Here is a 27676-nt window from a genome sequence, read left to right on the forward strand (position 1 = left end):
AAAAACCCATATTACTCAATCCCTCCCCACCACCCTCAAAGGGTCCTTTTATGTAAATCCTGTGCAGTGCTTTTAAAAAAAATAATTTGCAACTAAGACCAACATTTGAACATTAACCCCTGTTGACTGAGACAAAAAAAAAAAAATCTATGACTAAGTTGTGGCAAGTTAAAATGGGAGGAAGGGGGAGCAAAAGGTGAGACAACACCTCTAAGCTATCCATTAAGGTGGGTTTGGACATGGCTCTTAAAAAACTTTCATTGTCCCTTTGCAATCTTTTCAAGTTTAAAAAAATAGTCAGCTTTGCCCTCCTGTAGCGGTTCAGTGAGTTTATCTCCTTCTGATTCAAGCAGCTTTGCACTTTGTTTTTGGAAAAACACCACTTCTATAAAAACACACAAGAAACAAACTTAGTTTCAGTTTAGTCACGAGCTAGCCACAGGACTTTGCTGAACACAAACTCCTGTCATGGGAGACTCTTCTCTATCAATTCCTTGCCTCATTGCAAGGTGTCCTTCAGTCATGTAATGAGCAGGACCTGTATTAGCAGAAAACTGGTATGTTGGATGTCCAGCTATGCCAGTCTCTTGGCGCGGATTAGAATAGACTGTTAAATTCATGTCTATAGCTCCATTTTGTCCGAAGTCCAAGGTATTAGCAGCCACTGGGCGGTTCTGATAGGCTTGATTGCCTTGGTTACCGGTAGAGGAGGAAGATGTAGAGGAAGAAGTAGTTGAGGAAGACAGAGATGTCATGGAGTGGTGACTATGGCCCACCTCCATAGAATCCTGGGTGGAGGAGCTATTTGTGGGAGAATTGTAGACCCTTGGCCTGGTCCGGCTACCCAAGGCTTGCTGTCCATGATGATGGTGGTGGTGGTGGTGGTGGTGATGGTGGGAGTTATTCCCATGGTGGTGATGTAATGCATTTTGTTGCTGAGGGGTTACATGAAAGGTGGTTTCTTGAACTGGATGGGTTTCAACGGTGACCTGTGTAGGAGCTTCAGTGCTTGTCCAACCAAGTGGAGGAGGAAACTGCTGTCGAACCTATGACAGTAGTTTAAGAAATAAAAAGTTTAATCAAATATGTTTTATATGCCATTTATACAAAGAGCTTAAAAACGATTAAAATTTACTCTAATGTAAAAAATAAAATTAAATTTTAAGTAGCATAAAAACTGATAAAAGTATGAAGTTAGAAATATTTCTAATACGCTTTTCTAAATGTATCTTCGGAAAAGAAAAACTAGGACAGAAACTTTGAATTTAATATTGCTGATACACTCAAGAAAAAAAATTCTAATTATGTGACCTACTGCAAAAGTTGTAAAAAGCAAATTCAGAGGCAGCATTGTTTAATGGTAGTAATCAGTAAGTGTGTGTTTACATCGTGCCTAGCACAACAGGACCCTGATCTCTGATTGGGGTCTCTAATACTGAAAAACAAATTATTAGTACAGTAAAAGCTGTTTTATCTGGCATATTGGAGGAATGGGGGATGCCGGTAAGTGAAAAATGCTGGTTAACTAAGAGGGAGGGAGTTTGGGTATGGGAGGGAGTGCGGGGCTGGGGGTTGGGGCACAGGAGCAGGTGCGGGAAATGGGCTCTGGGAGGGAGTTTGGGTGCGGGAGGGAGCTCGAGGCAGTGGGTTGGGGCACGGGAGGGAGTGTGGGGTGGCGGGTGCGGAGGGCCCTCACCTCAGGCAGTTCCTCGCAAACGACAACCTGTCCTGGCTGCTTTATAGAGCTTTCCAGTTGGTGAAGTGCCGGATAAAACAGCTTTTACTGTATTAATATTATTAGACAAGTAGCTTGAAGCTTGCATTGAGATCCCAATAGCATCAGAAGAGTATTATTAACAACTCTACCAAAATATTAGCTAATAAAACTGATTTCATACGTTTATTTTCATAATTATTCCCCTCACCTGGGAAGAAGTACAATTACTCCTTTTATAATAGCGATGGCAATACTGAGAAGCTTTGTTTTTCCCACTAGCTTTATGTTGTAAAGTGATGAGCAGCAATGGCCAATAACTACTACATTTTAGTTTTATTCTTTTATCAGTAAATCAAGCAGATATGTACTCATTTATATTTTTAACCAAGACCATAGTTCAACGAATAATAAAAGCAACAAAAAATACTACTACTACTTTGCACTTGTATAGTGGCTTTCCTTCAAGAACATTAATATGTCTTAGAAACATTAATGTCAAATGGGGATAAAGAGAGAAACTGAAGCACAGGTTTACCTGGGGACAGACCCTGACACTGCAAGCTCTGTGTGGGTTCTCTGCAATACTGTTGTGACCTTGGCACAAAAAGCAGGAGTGTGTTAATAAAGACTGTGGATGACACAAAGTTGGGAGGTATTGCCAATACAGAAGAGGACTGGAGTATCATACAAGAAGATCTGGATGACTTTGAAAACTGGAGTAATAAAAATTTGATGAAATTTAATAGTGCAAAGTGCAAGGTCATGCACTTAGGGACTAACAACAAAAATTTCTGCTATAAGCTGGGGACTTTTCATTTGGAAGAGAAGGAGAAAGAGCTGGGTGTATCAGTTGATCACAGGATGACTACGAGCCGCCAATGTGATGCTGTGAAAAAGACTAATGCAGTCCTAGGATGCATCAGGCAAGGTGTTTCCAGTAGAGAAACAGAAGTGGTAATACCATTATACAAGGTACTGGTGAGACCTCAACTGGAATATTGTGTGCAGTTCTGATCTCCCAGGTTTAAGAAAGATGAATTCAAACTGGAACAGGTGCAGAGAAGGACTATTAGGATGATCCGAGGAATGGAAAACCTACCTTATGAGAGGAGACTCAAAGAGCTTGGCTTGTTTAGCCTAACCAAAAGAAGATTGAGGGGAGATATGACTGCTCTCTATAAATACATCATAGGGATAAATACCAGGGAGGGAGGGGAGTTATTTAAGTTAAGCACCAATGTGGACACAAGAACAAATGGATATAAACTGGCAATCAACATTAGACAAAATTCGTTGAAGGTTTCTAACCATTAGAGGAGTGAAGTTCTGGAACAGCCTTCCAATGCAAGTAGTAGGGGCAAAAAACCTAACTGGCTTCAAGACCAAGCTTGATAAGTTTATGAAGCGTATGGTATGATGAGACTGTGTACAATGGCATATTACCAATCTGTGACTGATAGCAGCAAATATCTCCAACAGCTGATGATGGGACACTAGATGGGGAGGGCTCTGAGTTACTACAGAGAATTCTTTCCCAGCTGTAGGGCTGGTGGGTCTTGCCCAGATGCTCAGGGTCCAACTGATCACCATATTTGGGGTTGGGAAGGAATTTCCCCCTGGGTCAGATTGGCAAGGAACGCTTTGGGGGGGGGGGGGGGGGGGGGGGGGGGGGGGGGGGGGAGAAGTGTTCGTGTTCCTCTGCAGCGTGGGGCATTGGTCACTTGCAGGTTTAAACTAGAGTAAATGGTGGATTCTCTGTAACTTTAAGTCTTTAAATCATGATTTGAGGATTTCAGTAACTCAGCCAGAGGTTACGGGTCTATTATAGGACTGGGTGGGTGAGATTTTACAAACTAGATGATCATGATAGTCCCTTCTGGCCGTATAAAGTCTATGTTCAAACTGCTCTTTGGGATGGACTGGAAGATTTATGACTATTTGAATTCTCTGGTCCTTAACAGGGGAATGGAGGAAAAGCTGCAAGAGCCCTAGAGGCTCTCTGTTGCTGGCACTCCATAGTTAGGGAGTGGGGGATTCTTCCCCCTTACAGCTGCAGGATTCCCCAGTACTTAGCCAAATTATTAAGGCTGCTGGTACTATTTTGGCCAAAGTGACTTACCCAAGATATTCACAAAGGATTATCTGTGGAAGAACTGGGACTAGCAAAATCCAAGTCTTCCAATTGCCAGTTCCATGCCTACCCCACCTTTCACTTTGAAGTGTTAATTAGCATAAATCTTGACATTACAGGATAGTTTATGGATTCAGTCGTCTCAAAATATAAAGGCAATTGCGTTTTTATAAATGCATCAGGGAGAAGCTCTGTTCAAGAGCATACCTGTGGACTCTGTGTTTCACAGTCCATAGCCTGGACAGCAGCAGTGAAGTGTCCACCACTGTGTCGATGTTGATGTGTAGGGTCTGACCGAGCCCTTCCACTGTTGCTTGTCCCAGAAGACCCACCTATAACAATCATAACACAAGCAATAATAGAACAGCAGCAATATTTACAGCATTCCACAGAACAACTATGTTAGGAACGTAATCTTAGGCTTTGATCTTGAAACAATTTATTCCGTATAAAGCAGAAATAGGTTTAGATGAAAAAAATTCGACTGAATTTTTAAGTTATAGGTTGTAGTGGAAATCTATTATGAATTTTTTTTAAACATTTTTGTTTTTAAAAAGACAGGCTTTCAGAAGTGAAAAAATGAAGACAATTATATGGAAAAATTGCTGACTTGAAATTTTTGATATTTTCTCTTTAAAATAATACTGTCTTGACAATTTACTAATGAGAAATGTACCTGAGCTTGAAGATGTGCTAGAGGTGGTTCCTGAAGACTGCGACTGCTCCATGGCAGGACTCGTAGACACACTGTTACTTGTATTTGTACCTTCATCTGCTGTTTTCTTAAAGAAACTGTGCTGCAGGGCATAATAAGGTTGAATTCGGGTTTTGGGGTCATAATCAAGCATCCTTAAGATGAGGTCTTTGAACTTCAAGTAGTCAGCTACAGTATGACCCGATTCCCCAGTACGCCGTCCGCCTGGTCCCCCTGTTTCAACTCCAAGTATATTGTGAAGTTTACGAGTTCCTGGTGGTTTGTACTCCTGTTGAGAAGTTAGCAGTTGATTGTCATTCAAGTTATAAGCTAGACTTTACATTATCACCGTTTAAATAAACCATAAAAGAAAATCAAATGAAAGTCAGGAGTTATTTGTCAGTACTGAGAACATTAATAGATTTAATTTTCAAATCAATTCTATCATACTGAATATTAAATAGTGTGAAAATTAAGTCTTCAAAAGAACAAACATTTTTAATCAGTACAATAGTTACCACAGAAACTTATTTTGAACACTCCATTCCTTATCTAGGATACCTAACCTACCCTTTTTCCATCTTTGGTCTTCTTTAAGTTCCAAGTGCCATCTGGCAACTTTTCAAAGAACTTTCTTGCTTTTGGTGCTTGGTCAAGAATATGAGCAGGTGCTATACCCAGAACTTCCACTATTTTATTCATTTGATCCACCTGGTTCAAAAGAAAGAATAGTTATAAAAACAAATGTAGTAGATAATTTGGCAATGAGATGAAATCTAAAATTCTAGGTAGACATGTGGGAAGAAAACTGGAACTACCTAAAAAAGCTGTTGAGTTACAAATCAGCTGTAACATTTGAGAATATTAATTCTTATGTAAGAAGCAAATACACAAATAAGTACAAGTATCAATAATTGCAGAAATCAATACATTACAATTTGATATAAGCAATCTGTACTTTAGACTCCTGTCAAAAGATATTCCTACTGCCAAGTTGATGCCAATTCTTAAACAATTAAACAGGCTTCCTCTATGTGTGCCTTACAATTAATTAGATCAAACTCCTGATTAGAAAGAATGAAGAATAAGATCACTTCTACCATTGGGAATTTACACACCTCGTTTGCTCCACTAAAGAGAGGTTCTCCAGTGTGCATTTCTACTAAAATACACCCAAGGGACCACATGTCAATTGCAAGGTCATAAGGCATTCCCAGTAGCACCTCTGGAGATCTATAAAAACGACTCTGGATATATTGGTATATCTGAAATAAACACATAGAAAGATAATGAATAACTTCTGAAAAGCCTTGTCCTGATTTAGACATTAGTGACTTACAAGAACTTTACCACAGAAAGGTATTTTTGAGGTTGAGGAGGACGAAAAGGGAAGTCTGGAAATTTAATAATAAATATAAAAATCAGAATTTGTACTTGAAGTCTCAGATATTTACATATCAATACTTAATAAAATACTAGCACTCTCCTGAGCCCCAACATCTGCTACACATCTTTAAAAATAGGGCTTTACTCAAAGAGATCCTTTTGTTTGTTTAAATTAATCTTTAAGAAAAAATAGGATTTCTCTCAATTCAGACTAATATCCTCCTCTGAATATCCTATTCAGATTTCTGTTCGGTTCTGGCTGTGGGTGGGGAACATCCTTCTTCACACTCCTCCCAACACTCAACTGTTGAAAAGAAAAGGGGATAGCATTCTTAATCTTTATAAGTAAAATTTCAGAAGTGCCTAAGTGACTTGCAAGCCTAAATTCCATGTTCAAAAGTGTTTAGGCACTTAGGAGCCCAAGTCCCATGGCTTTCAATGAGACTTAAGCTCCCAAGTCACTTAGATGCTTTTGAAAATTTCTTTCTACAAGATTCCTAGTCATCTGTATGACTGACACCCCTGTTTTAGAGCAGTCAGGCAGGGAAAGGTTACTATGTATAGTGGGTATGTATGGTTGCATCTGAAGAAGTGCGTTTTTTACCCACAAAAGCTTATGCCCAAATAAATCTGTTAGTCTTTAAGGTGCCACCGGACTCCTTGTTGTTTTTGTGGATACAGACTAACACGGCTACCCCCTGATACTTATATATGGTGGGATGTTTCTTCACTGACTGAATGCATTCAGACAGTGAAGAACCTTTCTGCACACTAGGATATATTGGGGTGCAATAAACATGCTCCATGTATCTTGAAATAATGTCTATGAGCAGACTGCCATTAAAAACTAAACTAGGTGGAGAGTCCAATTCTTCCTCAGAAAGGGAGAAGCTTTTGGCATCTGTTAAAACAATATTTATGTACTTATCTACAATTACAGTAAATGGTTTAATCCATTTTTTTTTTAATGTAAGTGAAATTAGTACTCATTGAAGGTGTCAGATAGATAGCCCTGAATACTGAAGTAATCTATTTATCCTCAAAACACATACAGCATAAATCATGGCAATCTAAGGGTATGGCTACACTTGCAGATGTAGAGCGCTGTGCGTTAAACTAGCCCTTGGAGAGCGCAGTAGGGAAAGCGCTGCAGTGTGTTCACACTGTCAGATTCAAGCGCACTGGCGTGGCCACATTAGCAGCTCTTGCAACACCACTGAGAGCAGTGCATTGTGGTAGCTATCCCAGCATGCAAGTGGCTGCAACGTGCTTTTCAAATAGGGGGGTGGGGTGGAGTGTGTTGTGTGTATGTGGGGGGAGAGAGTGTGGGTTTTGGAGCGGCTGAGAGCATGTCAGCATGCTGTCTTGTAAGTTCAGACAGCAGCACCCGCCCCTCCTCCCAGCCTCTCTCTCACACTCTCAGCAAGCAGCATTCGACACTAATGGCTTGCTTTGTCCCAGAGCAGATAAGCATGCCAGCTGTCAAAAACGGTGCTCTGAAAGGGCATATCTGCTTTCCTACAGCTGAGTTCAAAACAATGACAAGAGTGGTCACTTGACTTAAGAGGATTATGGGACGTTTCCGGAGGCTGATCGAAGTGCAGTAATGCAACACCTCGTTCACACTGATGCGGGGGCATTTCAGCCAAGGCGCAGCAAGCGTTATGCTTCTCATGCAGCGCTCCAGCTGCAGAGTCCAGGCGCTCTAAGTGCCTTGCCAGTGTGGACGGATCGTGAGTTAGGGCGCCTGGGGCTGCTTTAATGCGCTCTAACTTGCAAGTGTAGCGAAGCCCTACGTTTTCCTTTACTGCCCAAGCAATGTGCCTCTATTCTAATCTAAAGGAACCATCTGCAGGACATAGGGTAATTCAGGCCCCTATTCCGCAAACACTTAAATGCATACATAATTTTACTTATTCTAATAATCCCATTGAAGTAAATGCAACTACCCATATGAGTAAAATTACTCATATGCTTAATGTTTGCAGAATTGAGGCCTTAGTCACTAAACCCATTCAATTTTTGTGTCTTGGGAGAGACTGTCAAGAACATGGCCAATTAGTGCTAATTTTGGTGGTGGATTCTGTGATGTGGACTGAACCACTGAACAACTATCAGATGACAGTGGCTCAAGTTTTTCACCCTGGAACTGAATTTCAGCTAGCGAAGTAGATGTTAGAAGTTCCACGCACCCTCAGCAGTCCCCTGACCTACCCAGTATTCCCAGTCTACCACTTATTTTCTTCTATTCCTAACAATGAGCACACTTTATGACAAAAGATTAATGTTATGGAAATAGTGTTCTCTCTCTCTCTCTAAATTATTTTTTTAAAGTTACCTCAAAGCTCTGAGTCTGGTTGGCCCTGTATTTAAAAGCCAACTATTCTAAATGTTACTATCAACAAATATCTTGAATGTTTTCACTTACCCATATACCAAGCAATATCTTAAAATCAAAAAAGGAATTACAAACACAGAAAAAGAAAATACTAATGAAAATATTTAATTTGTTACCCTTGTACTATATTAAGCTCCTACTGTTAAATGTAGATGTCTTTTGCATTATGAAATAGTGTCAGGAAAATTAACTGGGAGTTTGTTAAAGATATTTTTCATAGGCAACCTTATGTTGCCACATCATAAAAACAAATCAGTGTTTAATATTAATCAACATAAGCAAAGCTGAAATTGGCAATGAGAAAGTGTTAGGATTTGCTTAATCTCATTTTTAAATGTTCCTCAAGCTTCTAATTACACAAAACATTAACATTTATGTAACACCCACCCTCTGCCCAAGTTGGCAAGAACTGCCAAAATCAACAATCTTGATAGCGCTTCGTTTGGGGTTACAGAGCAGGATATTCTCAGGTTTTAGGTCACAGTGAATGATACTAAGTTCAGGAGTCGCAAGGAAAAGCAGTGCAGTGCACATCTGCTGTGCAAACTTTCGTGTCAGGTTCAGTGAGACACCTCTGAAGTTGGTGTTCCGCAACAGGTCATAGAGGTTGTAGGACAGCATTTCGAAAACTAAACAGAGATGGTTTCGGAACATAAAGTGGCGTTTCAAATGCACTAAAAGAGGAAAGAAAATAATTTTACATTAGAAGTACATATTCACTGTGATAACTAACAAATGCAAAAATACAACAAATTATTACACAAGGTGCTTCAAGTACCTTATAGGGTCAACTTCCAACATATTTATTAAAAAAGGTGCTAGTTAGCAATATTTTCTGATTATAATTATTTATCAAAAACAATATTCACTTAACACCTCATCAATCTGATTGAAATGATTACACAAGGAGGTGAAATAAGAAAAAACAAAGAAGGGACATTCACAGAAAGGAAAGGAAGCGAGTGAGGAGAATGCAGTAAAGTGAAAAATGGGAAGGGATGCCAAGTATGGATCTGCATAGCATGTGAGCTATGGAGCTATAACAACTTGATCATAAGGGACTTTTATTATATGAATATCTTACAGCATCTCCCAGGTCTAGGAGAAACACATGCAGATTGCCTCTCCAAAAAAGGGTTATACTTTCTCATTATTAAAAGAATTAAAATGTATAAGATATCTGTAATCATTCAGCTAAGAGGAAAAAAAAGTAATTCCGTTTTCTGGGGAAGAGACAATGGGGTAAAGGTAAGAAAAGATTAGGCAAGATTACTAGCATCTAGAAATAGTTTCTTGAGTAAAGTTGTAACTCTAGAGGAAAGTGGTCTCTTGCCTTTCCAGAGGGCAGTATTAATAATTTTAACCAACAATTCCAGCATGATTTAACTAACCACAAGAAGTGTTAAGTGGAAATCACAGGTCACAGCCTTCCAAAATGTCATTGAATAAAACGGGCCAAAATCCCAAAGGCATCACTCTCATCTGTCCCATTTAGACATTATATCAACACTTGGTGTTGGTGGAATTGGAAGAAATGTGGTGTAGAGAGGATCCATGGATCACAGGATCAGAAATGCATCCAAAGTAGTCTCTGGACTCTGATGCTCTCTGGGGCAGAAGCGATGAGATTTCCTGTACAGCCTGATGGTGAACCAGTTCATAGTAGGGGAACCCCACTTGATGAATAGCTATTGAGTCACATCATCTTTTATGGACAACATTTCCTGTTGTCCACAAACTTTCTGCTGAGGTGATCTGACAGTACACTGTGTATTCCTGGAAGATCAATCTTCTTCAGGGTAACTTTCTGGCATATGTAAAAAGTTCTACAGTTGGGGTACCTCTTGACACAGCAGAATGAATCTGATTCCACTCTGCTTGTTTAAGTAAAACATGCTAATGTTGCCTGTTATGACTTACGTGGTAAGCCCCTTGATGGCTGGTAGAAAGATCACATAAGCTTGATGACTGGTTCTTAACTCTAGCATGTTTATGAGAAGAGTTGTTTCTCAAGGTGTCCACAACCACTGCATTTGCAAGTCATCCAAGATGGGGTCCCCCGCCCAACGTGGATGCATCTATCATCAGAGTCTTTGATAGAACTGGTGGGGGAAGAATGGAACCCCTTTGCAGACTTTTGTCAGGTCTATCCACCTCTAATCATAACAGGACTCATGGTGGAACAGGAACCAACATGTCCAGATGATGTTTGCTTGGCTGATATACAGACTTCAGTCACTTTTGCATGCAGCACAGGTAAAGTCTGGCATGCTGAGTCATAAAGCTACAGGATGCCATACAGCCCAGTAGTCAGATATATTCTGGATTAGCCTGGACATGTGTGCATACCATTGTTGTCAAAGTCTATAATGACCACAATGAACTCTATTTTTTGTACCGTGGTCAGTAGTTACTGGTCTTTATTTTCAGACTTAATCACACAAAAGAAGCAGTATCTGCTGGATGAAGTCTGCTACCTGTTGAGGAGACTTTGCACAAATCAGCCATTTAAGTATGGGAACACTTGGATTTCCAACTTCCTGAGGTACACAGCCATTCTTTCAAGGCACTTTGAACAGTCTGGGAGCTATCAACAGGCCAAATGTTAGTACTCTGTACTGGTAATAGCAATATCCCATTAGGAATGTTAAATATCTTATGTGGGCTGGGTGAACTGTGATGCAAAAATGGGCATCCAGGGGATGGAGAGTGGTGTATCAATCTCCTCTGCTCTAGGGATAGGGTAACAGAAGCAAATGATCCTGAACTTGACCTTTCTGATGAAGGTGTTTAGTTGTCTTAGGTCCAGGATAGACTTCAGTGCTCTCTTTTGGGGACTAAAACCCCTCTCCCCCATACTGACGCAGGATTTCTGTTGCATCAGGAGACACACCCTCTTAACAAAAGACACTCTCATCAGAAGGGTCATTTGGGGGAGGTATTTGAGGGTGACAAGGAGACTGGAACTGGATAGTATATGCAATCTCTATTATGTTCAGAACCCACTGATCAATAGTGATAGTGTTCCAGAATTTTCAGAACAGATATAAATGATTCCCAAAAGAAAGAGATGGGGTGGGATGGGATGATTGGTAGGGATTGGTACTCCGCTCTTAAGCAAGCAGCCAAAATCAATCAAAGAAGGCTGATGGGTCAACAAAGCAGTGGAAGTGGAAGATTTCTACCAAGGAAAATGTTGTCATTTCCTTAGTGGAGCCAACTGTTTGTTCTGTTGATAGAAGGAATGGCATTTGGTAAAGCTGTGGCTTATATTGTTTTCCTTTGAGAGCAGGTGTATAGACTCCCGAAGACCTCAGGGTTGCCATTGAGTCCTTAAAAGAATGTAGTGTGCCTTGGCATAGAAAAAGCTGCATCCCTTGAATGGAAGGTTTTCAATTATGACTTGTACCTCCTTAAGAATTCCAGATGAGTGGTAGTCAAGAAGACCTTCCCATTGCTATGGAAGCACCCACCAAGTGCTGCCTGCAGAGATGTTCCAGCCACAAGTTGACCCTTGGCAATGATGGATTTGAATTTATCTATCATTTCCTGTGGAATCTTCTCAGTGAATTTTTTCAGAGTCCCAATTAATATAATCATATATTGCCAACAAAGCTTGGTAGTTGTAAATTCTTATTTGCAAACTAGAGGTGGAACAGTTTTTCCTGCCAAACAATTCCAATTCTGGGGGGAAATCAACCTTTGTTGTCTCTGGAGATTCATTTTATCGGCTGCTGCCAGTGAGCCTTGTGAGAGATGGGTATAAACTTGTTCAAATCCTTGAGAAGGGGCTTAATAGCACCCATCCGTTCTTTTAGATGTTGAAGCTACTGAGGCTGAGGTTTACCACAGTAATTTGGCAGGGCCTAACTGGCAGTCAAGCGAGTTGATACAGAGGTATGGAGGAGTTTGAGAGTTTGTCTTGAACTACCTCAACAGGAATCTCTAGAGTTGAGGCAACTCCCCTCATAAGATCTTGAAATGTTTTATAATCACCTGGGGTGGATGAAGATTCTGACAGCCTCATCTGGAGAGGAAGAAGAAACATGATCAAGGACAGTGTTCCATTGTTTGCACCATTTGAGTGAGTGATATGCCCTTCATGGGATGTTGGGGCAAGGATGATCTGGGTCTGGTTTATGATGCTGAAGCAATTCTTTAACATGGGGAATATGTCCCAAAAAGCCCAAGTGTGTTGATGAGCATAGAAGGTTGTTAGCCAAAGAGGAGGGTACCAAAAATTCATATCCTCTCTTACCTAGTCTTCAGTCTTTGATAACCAAAATCAGTCCTAGAATCCTAGCCCTGCAGGAATGGGCCTGAATCTCCTGAGACAAGGGATCTTGTTGATGAAGCTTTCCTGCTGTCCTCAGATTCATAGGAGGAGAAAGAATATTTTTCATGCAAAGGAGGGACTTTCCAGTTGGTGTACTCAGCTCCCAGACCAACTGAGATTTTGCTGGTATAGGGGATACACTAGGCACCAAGGTCAGTAATGATGTTGGTACCAGTGGAGGCACTTTTAAGGTTGCCAACAGAGGCAAGTCCAGTACAGAGGATACAGAGAAGTCCTTAGCTGCTAAGTAAACCCTCAGTAATGTATATATTGAAGTCTGTGAAACACCCATGACAGATGACTGTACCAAAAGTGACTGTACTGGTAAAGTCACTAATAGATAAGAGCATCCTGTGGTTCCGGGGCCACCAGCACCATAGTTGTCGGTACCAGGAGCCTTGACATTGCACAGGTGGTATCAGACAATTTCTGAGGGAACATAATATCAGATCCTGAGGCACGGTATCCGGAACCTGAATGGGTGCTGTAAGAACCCTTCTTAGCTCTAAGGCTACCCTTAGGGGTATGTCTACAGTGCAATTAAAAATCTGCAGCTAGCCCATGCCAGCTAACTTGGGCTTGCAGGGCTCAGGCTAAGGGGCTATTCAACTGCAGCATAGATGTTCAGGCTTGAGATGGAGCACAGGTTCAAGGAAAGTGATCAGGAACAGTCAGCATGGATTCACCAAGGCAAGTCATGCCTGACTTACCTAACTGCCTTCTATGATGAGATAACTGGCTCTGTGGATGAGGGGAAAGCAGTGGAAGTGTTATTCCTTGACTTTAGCAAAGTTTTTGATATAGTCTCCCACAGTAGTCTTGCCATAAAGTTAAAGAAGTATGGGCTGGATGAATGGACTATAAGGTGGATAGAAAGTTGGCTAGATCATCGGCCTCAACGGGTAGTGATCAACGGCTCCAGCGGAGGGCAACAAAAATGATTAGGGGGCTGGAGCACGATTTATGAGGAGAGGCTGAGGGAACTGGGATTATTTAGTCTGCAGAAGAGAAGAATGAGGGGGGATTTGATAGCTGCTTTCAACTACCTGAAAGGGGGTTCCAAAGAGGATGGATCTAGACTGTTCTCAGTGGTACCAGATGACAGAACAAGGAGTAATGGTCTCAAGTTGCAGTGGGGGAGGTTTACGTTGGACATTAGGAAAAACTTTTTCACTAGGAGGGTGGTGAAGCACTGGAATGGGTTACCTAGGGAGGTGGTGGAATCTCCTTCCTTAGAGGTTTTTAAGGTCAGGTTTGACAAAGCCCTGGCTGGGATGATTTAGTTGGGGATTGGTCCTGCTTTGAGCAGGGGGTTGGACTAGATGACCTCCTGAGGTCCCTTGCAACCCTGATATTCTATGATTCTATGACCCTGTGAGGTGGGAGAGTCCCAGGGCTTGGTTTGCAGCCCGAATGTCTACAACGCAGTTAAACAGCCCCTTGAGCCTGAGCCCTGCGAGCCTGAGTCAGCTGGCTTGGGTCAGCTGTGGGTGTTTAATTGCAGTGTAGACATACCCTTCGATTCAGTCAACTGAGAGGATTTATGGTCCTTGGAAATCAAAGGTCCTTGGAAGCTGAAGGGTCCAGAGAAGATCTGTATCTGCTCTCTCTCTCTCGCTCTGAGACTTATGCAGTTTTCTCCCTCTCTAACCTCAGTACCTCCCAGATGAAGATGATGGGTTTTTTAAACTCGGAATGGCAGCTTCAGGAGAAGCAGCAGCTGGGGCACTCCCTGAAATGGATCAATCAGATGATTCTGCCCCAGACAAGCCAGGATGAGAGGCAGGGTGCACTGACCTCTCTAAGTATCAGGGGGTAGCCGTGTTAGTCTGTATCTACAAAAACACCAAGGAGTCTGGTGGCACCTTAAAGACTAACAGATTTATTTGGGCATAAGCTTTCGTGGGTAAAAACCTCACTTCTCTCTCATCCTCTGGATTCTTTTTGAGAATGATTTGCAGATAGCACATCACTGAAGTGCCCCTCACTCAGATAAATCAAACACCAAGCACGCCCATTGTTCAACAGCATTGCTGTCTCACATGAAGGACAATTCTTGAATCCTGGGGATTTACGTTCAGTCATCATGACCGAAGTGGTACTGAAAGTACCTCCCACATAAACAAATAAAGGACAATTTTGTCACAAAGGAAAAAAACTCTAGAAAAATTCCTAACACTACTTTAAACTAAGTACCTAATTAGCAATTTACAAAGCATATGAAGAGGCAGTCACTGCAAGCTCTGACCCATAGCCACAGGTGATGAACAGGAACTGAGGGATAGTTGAAGTGGCCCCTCCTTGTATGCACCTAGTTGGTGCATGGGGACACAAAGTGCAGGCAGTTCCCCAAGGGACACTGCTGCCAAAAGAATCCGTCTTAAGCACACTCGGTACACGTACAATGATAGTGGAATATATATGGACAAACACTTAAAGAAGAACCAAGATTTACCAGGCTGTCAACCATCTAGAAGAGCTGCTCCAGGAAACACTTTTGAGGCAAAGGGGGGAGCAAGCAAGGCATAATATTTGCATACTCCAGTGTAGAGCTTTTTTTCTATAAATTTTTCTATAAATAAACTAATAAGGAACAGCAGAATCATAACTACTTTAGAATTTTAATAAAAACTATTAACAAAAATGCTTGTCCGCTATCCCTTCTTTGAATCTAGACATTTGTCTCCTAAACATTATTCAATACTAAATATTTTATAGAGTTTACTATAATATCCATGATTTACTTATAAAACACTCGATCTATGCAATCTATATTTTATACCACGCCCACCACACTGTCATATCTGAAAGCCTTCAAAAATGTTAAAAAAAAAAAAAAAAACCTGACTCCTCTATAGACAACTTCTCTTTCTACATTAATCTATTGAGTATTCCAATAAAAGTACATCTATAAGCAAAATCAAAAGAACTTTTCTATGCTTACAAACTTACAGTGTACACGTACAATGAAGGAGCAGTATCTGTGCGTCATCTAGGCAATGTGGTACTTGTTTTGTGAAGCTACTTAAAGTAATTGCATATCAATAAAAAAATACCCCAGCAAATGCCAGAGTGTGGGGCTGCACAGAAAGGTTCAGTAAATATTGAGGAAAAAACAGATTTCCAAGTTTTATAAATTTAAAATGTAACAAGTAACTGCATCTATTTCTAGCAGAAGAAACGGTTTTGAATAGTTACATGGTAGTATCCTGTTAACTGACGCACACTTATGGAAACAATTTTAACAATCAAATAACTGTCTATTTACAGAGAGATTTGTTGTGTGTTCAGTATATATTAGAAGATATTAATTTTAAATTCACGAATTGGTTTAAAAATTAATCAACATGAGAACATTTCTATATTAAAAGATAACAAGCTCATATTTCAACCATACTGGAGCAGGAAAGTAACCTGAAGCAAGCCAAGAACTATTATAAATTATTGCATAAAGAGTGCAGTCAACAGCAGGTGTGATATTTCAACAGAATACGTGTAATATTTCTCCATTGTTCAGAATTACTGACATTCATTACGTTGGTCTGTTCACTGGCAGCCATCTCAATTAACCACCAATTTATAAAGCAATCCAAGCGTAGCTTTAGGACAAAGTTATGAGATATATAAATTTTAACATGATGTTTTGGGGAAATATGGAATGTTTGTTTGTTTGTTTTAAATCAAGGATTTTTTCCAAGCAGAGGCTCTCAATCTAATATTAAAAATTCAAGAGGTTTCTTATTATTGTCATACCGTATTTCACTATTTTGCAGTGAACTAATGTAAAGGAAAGTAGTTTTTAGATTTCTAAAAGGCATCTCTCTGTCATATGCTGTGGAGTTTAATTTTTATTTGAGATATGAATGACATCAATAAATCTAAGTTAAAACATGTTAAAATATTTTTCACAAAAAAAAATCACAAAACATATTTCTACACACTGACAACGATAATATTGAATAAAATGAGTTAAAATTTCCTAAATGGTAAGGCTTTAAAATAGTTATCTGGTCACTAGATAATGTAATCCTAAGTACAATTTTACATTTGAAAAGAGATAATCTTTCCATAATACAAAGGTAAGCCAATACTCCCCACGTACATAAAGAGAGAGTAAAGCTAGTAATATTATTAGCCTCTTAAAATTGATTATATGACAGAAAATAAATTAATCTTTTTCCTCCATATTTCTTCTCAACCTTCATCATTCCTCTGTTCTGATACTCCTTCCCTTCCATTATCTTTCCCACTCTACCACATTCCAAAGAACAGGCAGGTTTGTGAGTTTTAACATACTGCCTCTCATGGGCTGGCTAATTACCAGTTTAGTTTTTATTATAAAATTAAAGTGACAACACAACCATATCTCAAGAAAAACGCAATGAAACCCACCAGGAACAGCAAGGATGTATGTCTGATTTCTGTGCTGAGACCAGGTAAGCTTTAATGCTCACTCATCTCTCAGTTTTATTATAAAGAACCTTATGTAGCTTTTTAATTAATAATTTTTTACCTGGAAATTGCTTTCTATACGATGGTTTAATCCGCACAGGATAAATGGGTAGCCCCACCTCTTTTCAACAGGCAGGCTAGCAAGCAAAACTTAGTATTGGCTCTGATTGGCTAACAGCCTTAGCTAGACCATGCCTCATTGACTTTCCAGTTGACTTGAGAGAAAACCCAACTTTATATTAGGAATATTACTTTTCAAAACATACACAGCCTATAACTTGGGACTTTTCACTGACAAACGGGCCAGATTCCTATGCTGGCAGAACAGAGGTATAGATGAATTTATTTCCTAGTAATTTCTAAGAAACAAGGTGGATGAGATCATATATTTTATTGGACCAACTTCTGTGGGTAAAAGAGACAAGCTTTCGAGCTAAACAGACCAGAAGAAGAGCTCCGTGTAGCTCGAAAGCATCTCTCTTTCACCAACAGAAGTTGGTCCAATAAAATATATGATCTCATCCACCTTTTCTCCCTAATATCCTGGGACCAATACAGCTACAACACTAGGAAATAAATTATATTTTTTGTGCCCACGTGGACATCTGTGTGACATTTCCCAGAGAATAAAAGCTCAAATATGGAAAACAGCTGCATGAGTAGGATATAGCCCAAGATCTACCAAGAAATCCTCTGGGAAGATACAGTTTGACCTCAGACTCATTCTGCTATACTGTGAAACAATCTGGGTGATTTTCTAATTGGTTTTGTCCTTTGCAGGTAGAAGGCAAGAGTGTGATGTACATCAAGGTAGTGAAGTCTCCTCTACTCTTCAGATACATGCAGTTTTGGAAAAAACACAGGTCAATGGATTGAGTAGTTTATATGAAACTCCAAAACTTCTTTGGAGGTGAATTTCAGATGTAGTCATAAAGAGAGTTTGTTACTGAATATAGTTTATGGCAGATTCATCATTATGGCTCCCAGCTCAACCACTCTTCTGGCTGAGGTGGTGACACCAAGGAATGCAACTTTCTTTGATAAATAAGACATGGAACACACATTTAATGGTTCAAAGAGAGAACATGGAACCAGTCATAGACCATGGTCCAGGCAGCTTCCTGCCTATCCCCCCTCATCCTGTCTCAGGGAAAGTGGAGGGAAGGGGGAGTGGGAGGGGGAGAAAGGGCAGCCACTAGTTGTCATAAGAACATTCTTCTCTTGTGAGAACATGTTGGTCCACAACAGAGTTCCAACTATCCCAAGTAAACAGAGAGGATAAGAAAAATTACTTCCTGCCTTGTCTTCTTAAAAGGCCAAGTTTAAGAAATGTACAATGTCTGGATCCAGCTGGGGAGTGAATTGGAGCTTCTGCCTCCTTTTAGCATGTTTCTATGAGAAGTGGGCAAATGCCAGCAATATGATCTTCTCTGGTACCATAATTATATTGGGCTTCTTATTTTTTTCTGGAATTTATACCCACTGTATAGGTTAAAATTGCTTTACCAGCAACTTTTCCATATTAAGAAGAGGCAGTAGGGACTGAAGACTGCCCCCTTCTCAGGAGCAAAATAGACTCTGTCCAATCTGATTGCCATATACAGCAGTAGAACTCATGGTTAAAAACACAAGGCAGTTAATAATGTCATATGGTCTCATATAACTTCTCCTGGATCAAGTTCTACATGCACAGGTCAACTGTCTTCTTTATGTAAGATAGTCTGCTGTAAAAACTATTGATGTAAAAACAAACAAATGTATAATTCCTCAACATTATGAGCACTGTAAAATTAGTAGCATGGTCTTAGGTTCTCCAGCCAATTCTCAAATATTTGCAAGTGAATAAAAATAAGAATTATCTTAATACCTATATAGTATTTCATTTCAGTGTCATGTTTGTTCATAAGCTCCAAAAGCCGCACTTCAATCTGGGCTTGATTTAGGAAAGCCTTCTTGTTCTTTATAATTTTAATAGCAACCCACTCCTGTTCCACACGATCATAAGCCTTTACAACCTGAAAGAGAAAAAAAGACATGCTAAATACAATGTTCAAGTAACTGCACATTTCATTAAATTTATTTATTAAACAGAGACTTTCAAAACCAAGAAAGGTTTGAAATTAATCATATTTAAAACATACTTAGTAATCCAGGTTATATTTCAAAATTTCACTAAGTACGTTTAATTCTTATTGAAAATATTTGTCTTGAAAATAAGAATTTTCATCCTTTCTAGACCATTTTCTTTTCTTCTTTCTACTGTGAAGCCATAGGTGATATTGTGATATGATATTAATTTTCATAACAAAAATCACAAAAACAGGATTCAGACTTCATTGAGAAGGTGGACTGAGGAAATAACATCTAATTCAAGTACAAGTATAAAAAAAAATCAATACAGAAAATAAGAGTAAAATCACTTTCTATTAAATATTCACTATTTAGAAATGCTTAATTCTCAAAATGCCTTTTTCAAGAGTTAACTTGGGTATGATGTGTATTTATTACATACTCTATGCTACCTGTTTGTGTTATCTCCCGAAGCACAGAAAATTAAATTTGGGTTTCCATAACACCATGGAATTCTGAATGACAGCAAATGCAAGTTAAGTGTTAAATTAAGAACATAACATAAGAACATAAGAATGGCCCTACTGGGTCAGACCAAAGGTCCATCTAGCCCAGTATCCTGTCTTCCGACAGTGGCCAGTGCCAGGTGCCCCAGAGGGAATGAACAGAACAGGTAATCATCAAGTGATCCATCCCCTGTCACTCATTCCCAGCTTATGGCAAACAGAGGCTAGGGCCACCATTCCTGCCCATCCTGGCTAATAGCCATTGATGGACGTATCCTCTATGAATTTATCCAGTTCTTTTTTTAACCCTGTTATGGTCTTGGCCTTCGCAACATTCTCTGACAAGGAATTCCACAGATTGACTGTGCATTGTGTGAAGAAATATTTCCTTTTATTGTCTTAACCTGCTGCCTATTAATTTCATTTGGTGACCCCTAGTTCTTGTGTTATGAGAAGTAGTAAACAACACTTCCTTATCTACTTTCTCTACACCAGTCATCATTTTATAGACCTCAATCATATCTCCCCTTAGCTGTCTCTTTTCCAAATTAACAGGTTTGATTCTCTTGCAAAAGCAGTTACTGGATGCGCATGCTCAAGAAAATTCAAATTTCATGTTTTATAAACAAGAAAAATCATAACTGCAGAAATTTTGAGTAGACATCTTATTCCAAGAGCTTATGAATAAGGAAACAATCTTTATATGAGACCGGGATGTAGCTTGGATATTGACTCATTTAGATGGCTATTATAACTAAAATGAATTAATGATTTTTCAGCTGACATCCATTACCTGCCCAAAGGATCCTTTGCCAATTAAAGAGTCAATTTCATAACGATCCATCCACTTCTCCCCATTTTTTACAATATAGTCATAGTTGTCATCATCATAGCCATCGTTGTAAACTTTCCGTTCCTTTTTATGACTGGAATCATCTCCTTGGCCCTGTTGGTGCCGCCTCTTCTTTTTTGCATAGTAAACCTGAAGATGAGGAACATACTGGTTTAAATTTCAACAGATGGTGTCACTTTAATCAGTAAAGAGTATCTTCAGGGACTACTCTAGTCTCCCCTCTCCCCGCAACCAGCAAAATTTTCTGGCTTTACAAACCCATTTTCCTTTTTTAAAAAGTTATTTTCCCCTCCCCTGTTGCTGTGTGAAAGACACCCATAAAAACCAGGAAAACTAACTGACTATACTGAGAAAACAGTGAATCTCTTAACACAGAGCTATCAAATTCACAAAGTAAAACAGAAAATGTATCTAAAAATTATAATTTTAGACATAATAATCCTAAGTGACATTTATAAATAAAGTAGATAAAGTTTCAGGGAAAAGAGCAATTTTTGAATTAGTGTGTCCCTTCAGAAGTGCACACAATGTTTTAATTATATCACAGGATCTGAAATTCAGTCATTTATACCAAAAGCAAATATCCCAATATTTATGAATATTCGAGAAACATCAGTAAGCACACCACAGCAACATATTCATAAAATGTAGCCTTAGAGCCTATTAAAAAACAAAGGGTACAAAAGAGAAAACACACCATGGTTAAGTCACTTACTCTGTCTCTCACACACACAAAAGGTAATACTTAGTCCTGCCTTGAATGCAGGGAATTGGACTAGACGACCTCTTCAGGTCCCTTACAGTCCTATGATTGTACTTTACACACACATGAAAATTAACCTAACATCTTTATTTATGTTTAAAAAGGCAAGACAAAGACTAAAGCGTAACCAACAGAAAGTAAAATTAAATATGTAAGCATTGGGAGAAGCTGAGTAACAAAAGATTCAATTGTTGCCTAGCATTACAGTACATACACAATATAATAATAATGATGATAATTAAATATGGAAATACTTGACACTTAACATTTTATATTTTTCAAGTGCCGTACAAAACAATAGAGTAGAAAAAGTGAGGCAAAAGGAATTAAACATCAGTGGCATAGCATCATTAAACTCAGTGACATAGCAGTTCTGGACTCCCAGGCTCAAGCACAGGCCACTAGATAACAGCAGCTGCTTTTAAACTGCTGGGGCCTTGATTAGAAATAGTAATTTTGCCAGACTACAGTCCATAAGTACTCAAGACTAAAAGAAAAAACAAAGTGAAATCATGGATGGCTGCAGTGCCATTTCTTTTATTCTACAATCACCACAGGCATCCAGGAGGACATCACCACTTCCTTGCTTTATAACTTTGCCTTCTTTTGGATTTTGAATAATTAAGATAGACCAATTAAGGAGGCTCTATAGAAACTCAAATTTTCTAAAAGATAAAGCAATCAAAAGATAACGTGAAAGGCAAAGATGGCTTATGTTTTCCTGATGATACATATAAAAGACCTTCAAGTTTATTTATATTTAAATAGCAATTCAATTGCTGTCTAGGCCTTCTTTTCCAGAAGATTATGGACTGGAGGCCCAGTAAGATTATGACCTCACAGGTATCGAGTAGTGAAACACGAGCAATTGGGAGGGAATCTGATTTTTATTCAGTGTTTAGAACGCGTGTGTTGTTGGTAAAACCAATGGAAAGTAAATGCTCTACAAACCGTTGGAAGAAAAAACTATAAAGACCTAGACTTTCAAAAGTGAGTGTTGATTTTGAGAGCCGTGATTTGGGTGCTCAACCTGAGACAACTGAAAGGGACCTCGTTTTCTGAAGGCAGGTGCTCAACAGTTCTGAAAAACCAGGCTCATTAAAGTTGTCTGAAGTTGGGCACCCGAAAACTGAGGAGCCCAAAATAGTCACTTTTGAAAATTTAGGCCTAAATATTCAACACCCACCAAGCCCCTTTAAATTAAAAGCAGAGAAAGTTTCCACTTCAGGTCCTTCAAGGAGACTTCCCACCAAAGAAGAGAAGACAAGGCATTACTGATATTTCTACAGGGGCGGGGGGAAAAAGTGAACCAAGATTTTAAATACATAATAAAGAATAAAAAAAGGGCACAAACCCTTTTGTACTTTGCATGTTATTTTTATTGACAATAAAAGTACATGGACTTGTTTAATTTAGAATTCATCAAGTTAATTCATAAATTAAGAAAGAATGCCTGTATAATGTGCCAGTAAAAAATGTGTCTAAATTCATTGCATCTTATAGAAAAATCTACTTGGAACACTTTAATCAATATTTTTGATAACACTACATATTGTAATTATTAACAAGTTATCACACATTAAATAAAAATATAACGGTGAACTATGTGGTCTTTACCTCATTAATATGTTTGTATGTTTTGATCAGATCAACGGAGAGTTTCCTCAGGGGAGCAGTAGCTGGATCACGGAAAGTTTGGGGCATCCGCCTCTGTAACATGACAATATCAGGCATCACTTTAAACAGACAGAAAAAACTAGCACTTTAACTAAATAATTACTACTCTTCAGAAGAGTAAACTGCCTAAATCTAATCCTGTCCACTCTAACTGATGAATTTCTAATATTTACAAAGCTGTGTTTAAATAAAAAATTACTACTACTAACAGGTTTAATATTCCCATTGTTTTTTGAGCTAGTTGACAATATATCCCCTTATTTCCCTCCCTCCCCCAGCTCCCTCTCTGGTCCCCTGACTTATCAAGCACATGCAAAATATTTGTATTTTGAACATACTTGCATTTAAAAAACAAACATAAAACCATAATGAATACAGGTATATCAACTGTTTAAATAGTAAAATGCCACAAATGCTGTTATGGAACAGCAGAGTCAGTACATTTCAATAATGCTTCATTATATTCAGTGATATTATAGGGGGCTTAGAAAAGCTGGTATACAACTGAAGCTAGACAAATTCAGACTGGAAATAAGGTATAAATCTTTAACGGTGAGAGTAATTAACCACTGGAACAATTTACCAAGGGTTGGGATGGATTCTCCATTACTCACAATTTTTAAATCACGATTGAATATTTTTTCTAAAGATATGCTCTAGAAATTATTTTGGGGAAGTTCTATAGCCTGTTTTATACAGGAGGCCAGACTAGATGTTCACAATGGTCCCTTCTGGCTTTGGAATCTATCAGTCTATATGATGTGAGAGATCTAGACGTAAATGGATCTGTTAGGGACAAATTGAAAGTATATTTTTTTAAAATACTTAAAAGGAACAAAAATTGTATTTTCCAAAACTAACTAGCTTTAAAACATTCAGTTTTCTGATAGAACAACCTTTAAACAGCAAGTAAAAGACTATTCTTTTCTAATTCCTGTTCACAATTAGAGAGTTATGTTGCTCTAGTGCCCACGCAACTTCACCAAACGTGCTCAGCAACACTTTTCTCTTCACTGTGTGTACAATCTAGCCTACAGCCTCATCAGTTTCACTATAACTGATAAACACCTTTTTGCAGAGGCCAGAAGAACAGTGTACACCATTGACAAGACAGCAAAACTGACTATAAAATGCTGTAAAATAAAGTGCTGTAAAATGAAGAAAATAAATTGAAATATAAAGGGAATTATTTCTCCCTCTAATCTGCTTCAGTTCTAATAATTGTAGGGTTTACTTATAAACCTAGATGGTACCAAGTTTACATACGTAAATATGATTTTTCAGTTGGTAATGTCCTTATAAGCATTTGAGGCAAGAGCAGGAATTTGGTAGTGTGACTGGAGGCTCTATCACTATCCATTAGTCACTCCACTCATGTCACAAGTGAAAACGTAAAGGCTACACTTTGTTCAAGGCAGGTGTAATGACCAGTCTCTTTGCTGCCACAGACTAGACTTTGTGGAGTTGTTCTCCCAACTGTGGAAGTAGTAAGCAGCATGCCTATTCTGTAGAATGCAGTGTTATAGCCCTGTTGGCCCTAACATATAAGACAGACAAGATGGGTGAGGTAATATCTTTTATTGAACCAACTTCTGTTAGTGATTGAAAGCTTGTCTCTCTTAAACAGAGCTCTTCTTCAGGTCTAGAAAACATATATGCACTGTCACAGATAAATAAAAGGTGAAACAGGTTTTTTAGAATAAGTAGCTACACATTTCAAGGGACCATTCAAGGTGAAGTGGCCCTCGTTAACACCATTCCAGTCATGGGGAGGAAAGGAATGGGGGAGAGAGGTTTCAGGAGGTGGGGGTGGGGCTAATGGGTTATAAATTGTTGTAATAAACCATAAATCCAGTGTCTCATTTAGTCCATGATTTTTAGTATCTAGCAATTTATGGATTTAAGCACTCTGGCTTGTCTTTTGAAAGTGTTGTGCAGGTTTCCCTTGAGAAAAAGGACTGATAGGTCAGATACAGCATGATCGCTTTGCGAAAAGTGTTCACCCATAAGTGATATAGTGTTTCTGTCTTATCTTCCAGTGAGAGTTCATTCAAGAGCATAGTGACTGTCTGGTTTCACCCACATCGTTATTGGGGAATTTAGTGCATTGGATGAGATACACCCCATGTTGTGATAGGCATGTGTAGGACCCATGCATATTTTCCTCTGTAGAATAGCACTGCAGAGGTTCCATGTTGATCATCTCTAATTTCTAGCTCAAATTTGTTCACTTTACAAGTAAAAAATTTTTCTAGCAAAGCCCTGAAAAGTCACCTTGAAAAAATCAAGCTGGTTTTCTTTTCTTCTCATGAACCACAAACAATAATTAAGATTCTTCAGGCCAACTTGTGCCCTTCTCAGCTTCTCAGAGATAACCCTAACTTCTTTATCTCCAAATCATGCTTTCAATTACACCTGTGCAGCATCACTCAGAGCTTGTCTACACTGTCCCACAGTTCAGACTATAGGGGTGTGAATAGCAGCATGCACCAAAGGGTTGCACTGCAACTTCCCTATGTGGATGCTCCAGGCACAAGCCAAAAGGTTCCTAGTTTGCATTAACATAGTCCTCTTCAAATAGGACCACAATAATGGGAAACTAGAAACCTTTTCACTTGTGCCCGCAGTATCCACACAGGGGAGTTACAGCGCAGCACTTTGGTGCGTGCTGCTATTCACATCCCCATTGTTCTAATCTGACCTGTATTAACTTTTTAAAGAGGCAATATTTTCCTCTCTGCCGTCTGAAAAATGGGATGGAAGATTGTGAAGGGGAAAAAAAGGTAAGAATCTTCCACCTTTTTTCTCCATAGGCTGCATTTTAAAATGCTTAGCTATATTCTTAATCAGGACATTCCAATGGTACAACAAGATCCCCTCAGAAGAATATGAAAGATTTGAATTTTGCTCCAATTATATAACCACTTCTTCCTCTGATGAAGGAAAGAGGGGAATGATGGCACAGGAAGGGGACAATACCCATTCTGCACAGTGGTACCACACCGTACTATGTTGTTAGGTAATCCTGCCTTTCCTTTAGCTTCGAGGCAGCTCTCCGGTAAAATATTTTTTTTTTTTTTAAATCCTGCTTTGCAGACTCCAGTCTCTACCTGCTGGCCACATAGTTAACTGCAACCCAAGGAGATATTTCCAAAATTGAATGTTGGAGAATATGTATAAATTCCAAGATAAATGACAATCAAGTGATTTCATTGCAATTATATTTGTCAATAAACAACAAAATTTTATCATCCTAAGAGATTAATGGAGCAGGACATGCATAGCAGGGATTGGTACCACTAAGAGAAATTAAAATTACAAATAAGAAAATCAAATTTTCGATTTCATATGACCAATTTGTTGGTGTGCAAATGACAGTTGGGAAGCACAAAGTCAGAACGGGAAACAACCAAAGAATAAAAACAGAGTAGGCAACAAGCCTAAGAGTCCAAGCTATGCACATTAAATTGATCTATTTTCATTTTTTTAATTGGTCCAGAGCAGCTTGAAGGACAATGTATCAGCTGACAACAATGTTAATTTTGTAGTGTTTGGTAAAAGAGGGAATAGATAACTAAGTGACTGCCACACAAATTTCTTCATGTGGTCCTATTCTTTACTGCCCAAAGCAGTCGTGTTTCTTGTTAAATATACCTCATTTCATTATGGGAAATTTTATGACAGGGGATATATATCCTGTAAAATAGATGTCCTAATCCAAGAAGAGATATTTGGATATTTAAAAAAAAAAATTGAGTATAACAAGGAGTAGCAAAGATTCTGGCTACATCTAGCGTGACTTTGATTTTACAAACAAAGGGAGTACAATGAAAGGAATTTATATTTTATACCACTGTATCCGACTAAGAATTCCAGTTATTTACTTATTTTTAGGGCTGTCAATTAACTGCAGTTAATGCAAGCGTTTAACACAAAACAAATTAACTAGATTTTAAAAAACAGTCGCAATTAATCACAGTTTTAATTGCACTATTAAACAATAATAGAATGCCAATGTAAATTTATTATAAATATTTTTGGACATTTTTCTACATTTTTAAATATATTGATTTCAATTACACCACAGAATACAAAGTGTACAGTGCTCACTTTATATTATTTGTATTACAAATATTTGTACTGTATAAAAGAAAACAGTACAATACATCTCATACAAGTACTCTAGTACAATCTCTCTATCATGAAAGTGCCACTTTCAAATGTAGAATTATTACTACTTTAGAGTCTACAAGTCGAAGCATAAAGGGGCATACAAATGTTTAGTATATCTGGCAGGTAAATACCTTGCAACGCCAGCTACAACATTGCCATATGAACATCTGTTCTCACTTTCAGGTGACATTGTAAATAAGAAGCAGGCAGCATTATTTCCCGTAAATGTAAACCAGAGTCAACTTGCTGGATCTAAGTTGTTTTTAACTCTTGCTGGACGCTCTATCCCAACAATAAGCCATACAAGCTTTGGCAACCATAGAGGGCAGGAGACAACTGACAATAGATATGAAGGCCATTTTAGAGAAATCTGTATTTTCTTTCAAATAACTGGGTGCTCCATTTGGTATCCACCAACATCAGGATCTTTGTGGAAAACATTTCAGTCCTAAATGCTAGAAATGAGGAGACTAAGAAGAAATGAGGAATCTTGGAGACTGAAAAAAGATTTCTTTAATTT

General features: G+C 38.7%; 1 protein-coding gene across 2 annotated transcripts in view; it reads right to left on the bottom strand.

Moving 5' to 3' along the window:
• Positions 1 to 201: 201 nt before the first annotated feature.
• Positions 202 to 27676, bottom strand: part of DYRK1A (dual specificity tyrosine phosphorylation regulated kinase 1A) — a 112993-nt gene continuing 85518 nt past the window's right edge. For both annotated transcript variants that reach the window (XM_026651234.1, XM_026651238.2), the window contains exons 4-12: positions 22924 to 23016; positions 20484 to 20672; positions 18982 to 19129; positions 8714 to 9000; positions 5661 to 5807; positions 5113 to 5253; positions 4525 to 4831; positions 4056 to 4180; positions 202 to 1046 (exon numbers count right to left, since the gene is read on the bottom strand). In XM_026651234.1, coding sequence (XP_026507019.1) covers positions 426 to 1046; positions 4056 to 4180; positions 4525 to 4831; positions 5113 to 5253; positions 5661 to 5807; positions 8714 to 9000; positions 18982 to 19129; positions 20484 to 20672; positions 22924 to 23016 — 2058 coding nt within the window. In that variant the 3' untranslated portion in view covers positions 202 to 425. The remainder of the gene's footprint in view (positions 1047 to 4055; positions 4181 to 4524; positions 4832 to 5112; positions 5254 to 5660; positions 5808 to 8713; positions 9001 to 18981; positions 19130 to 20483; positions 20673 to 22923; positions 23017 to 27676) is intronic.

The sequence above is a fragment of the Terrapene carolina genome, unplaced genomic scaffold (genome assembly GCF_002925995.2).
Source record: "Terrapene carolina triunguis isolate 2854851 unplaced genomic scaffold, T_m_triunguis-2.0 Scaffold30, whole genome shotgun sequence".
Lineage (NCBI taxonomy): Eukaryota > Metazoa > Chordata > Testudines > Emydidae > Terrapene > Terrapene triunguis.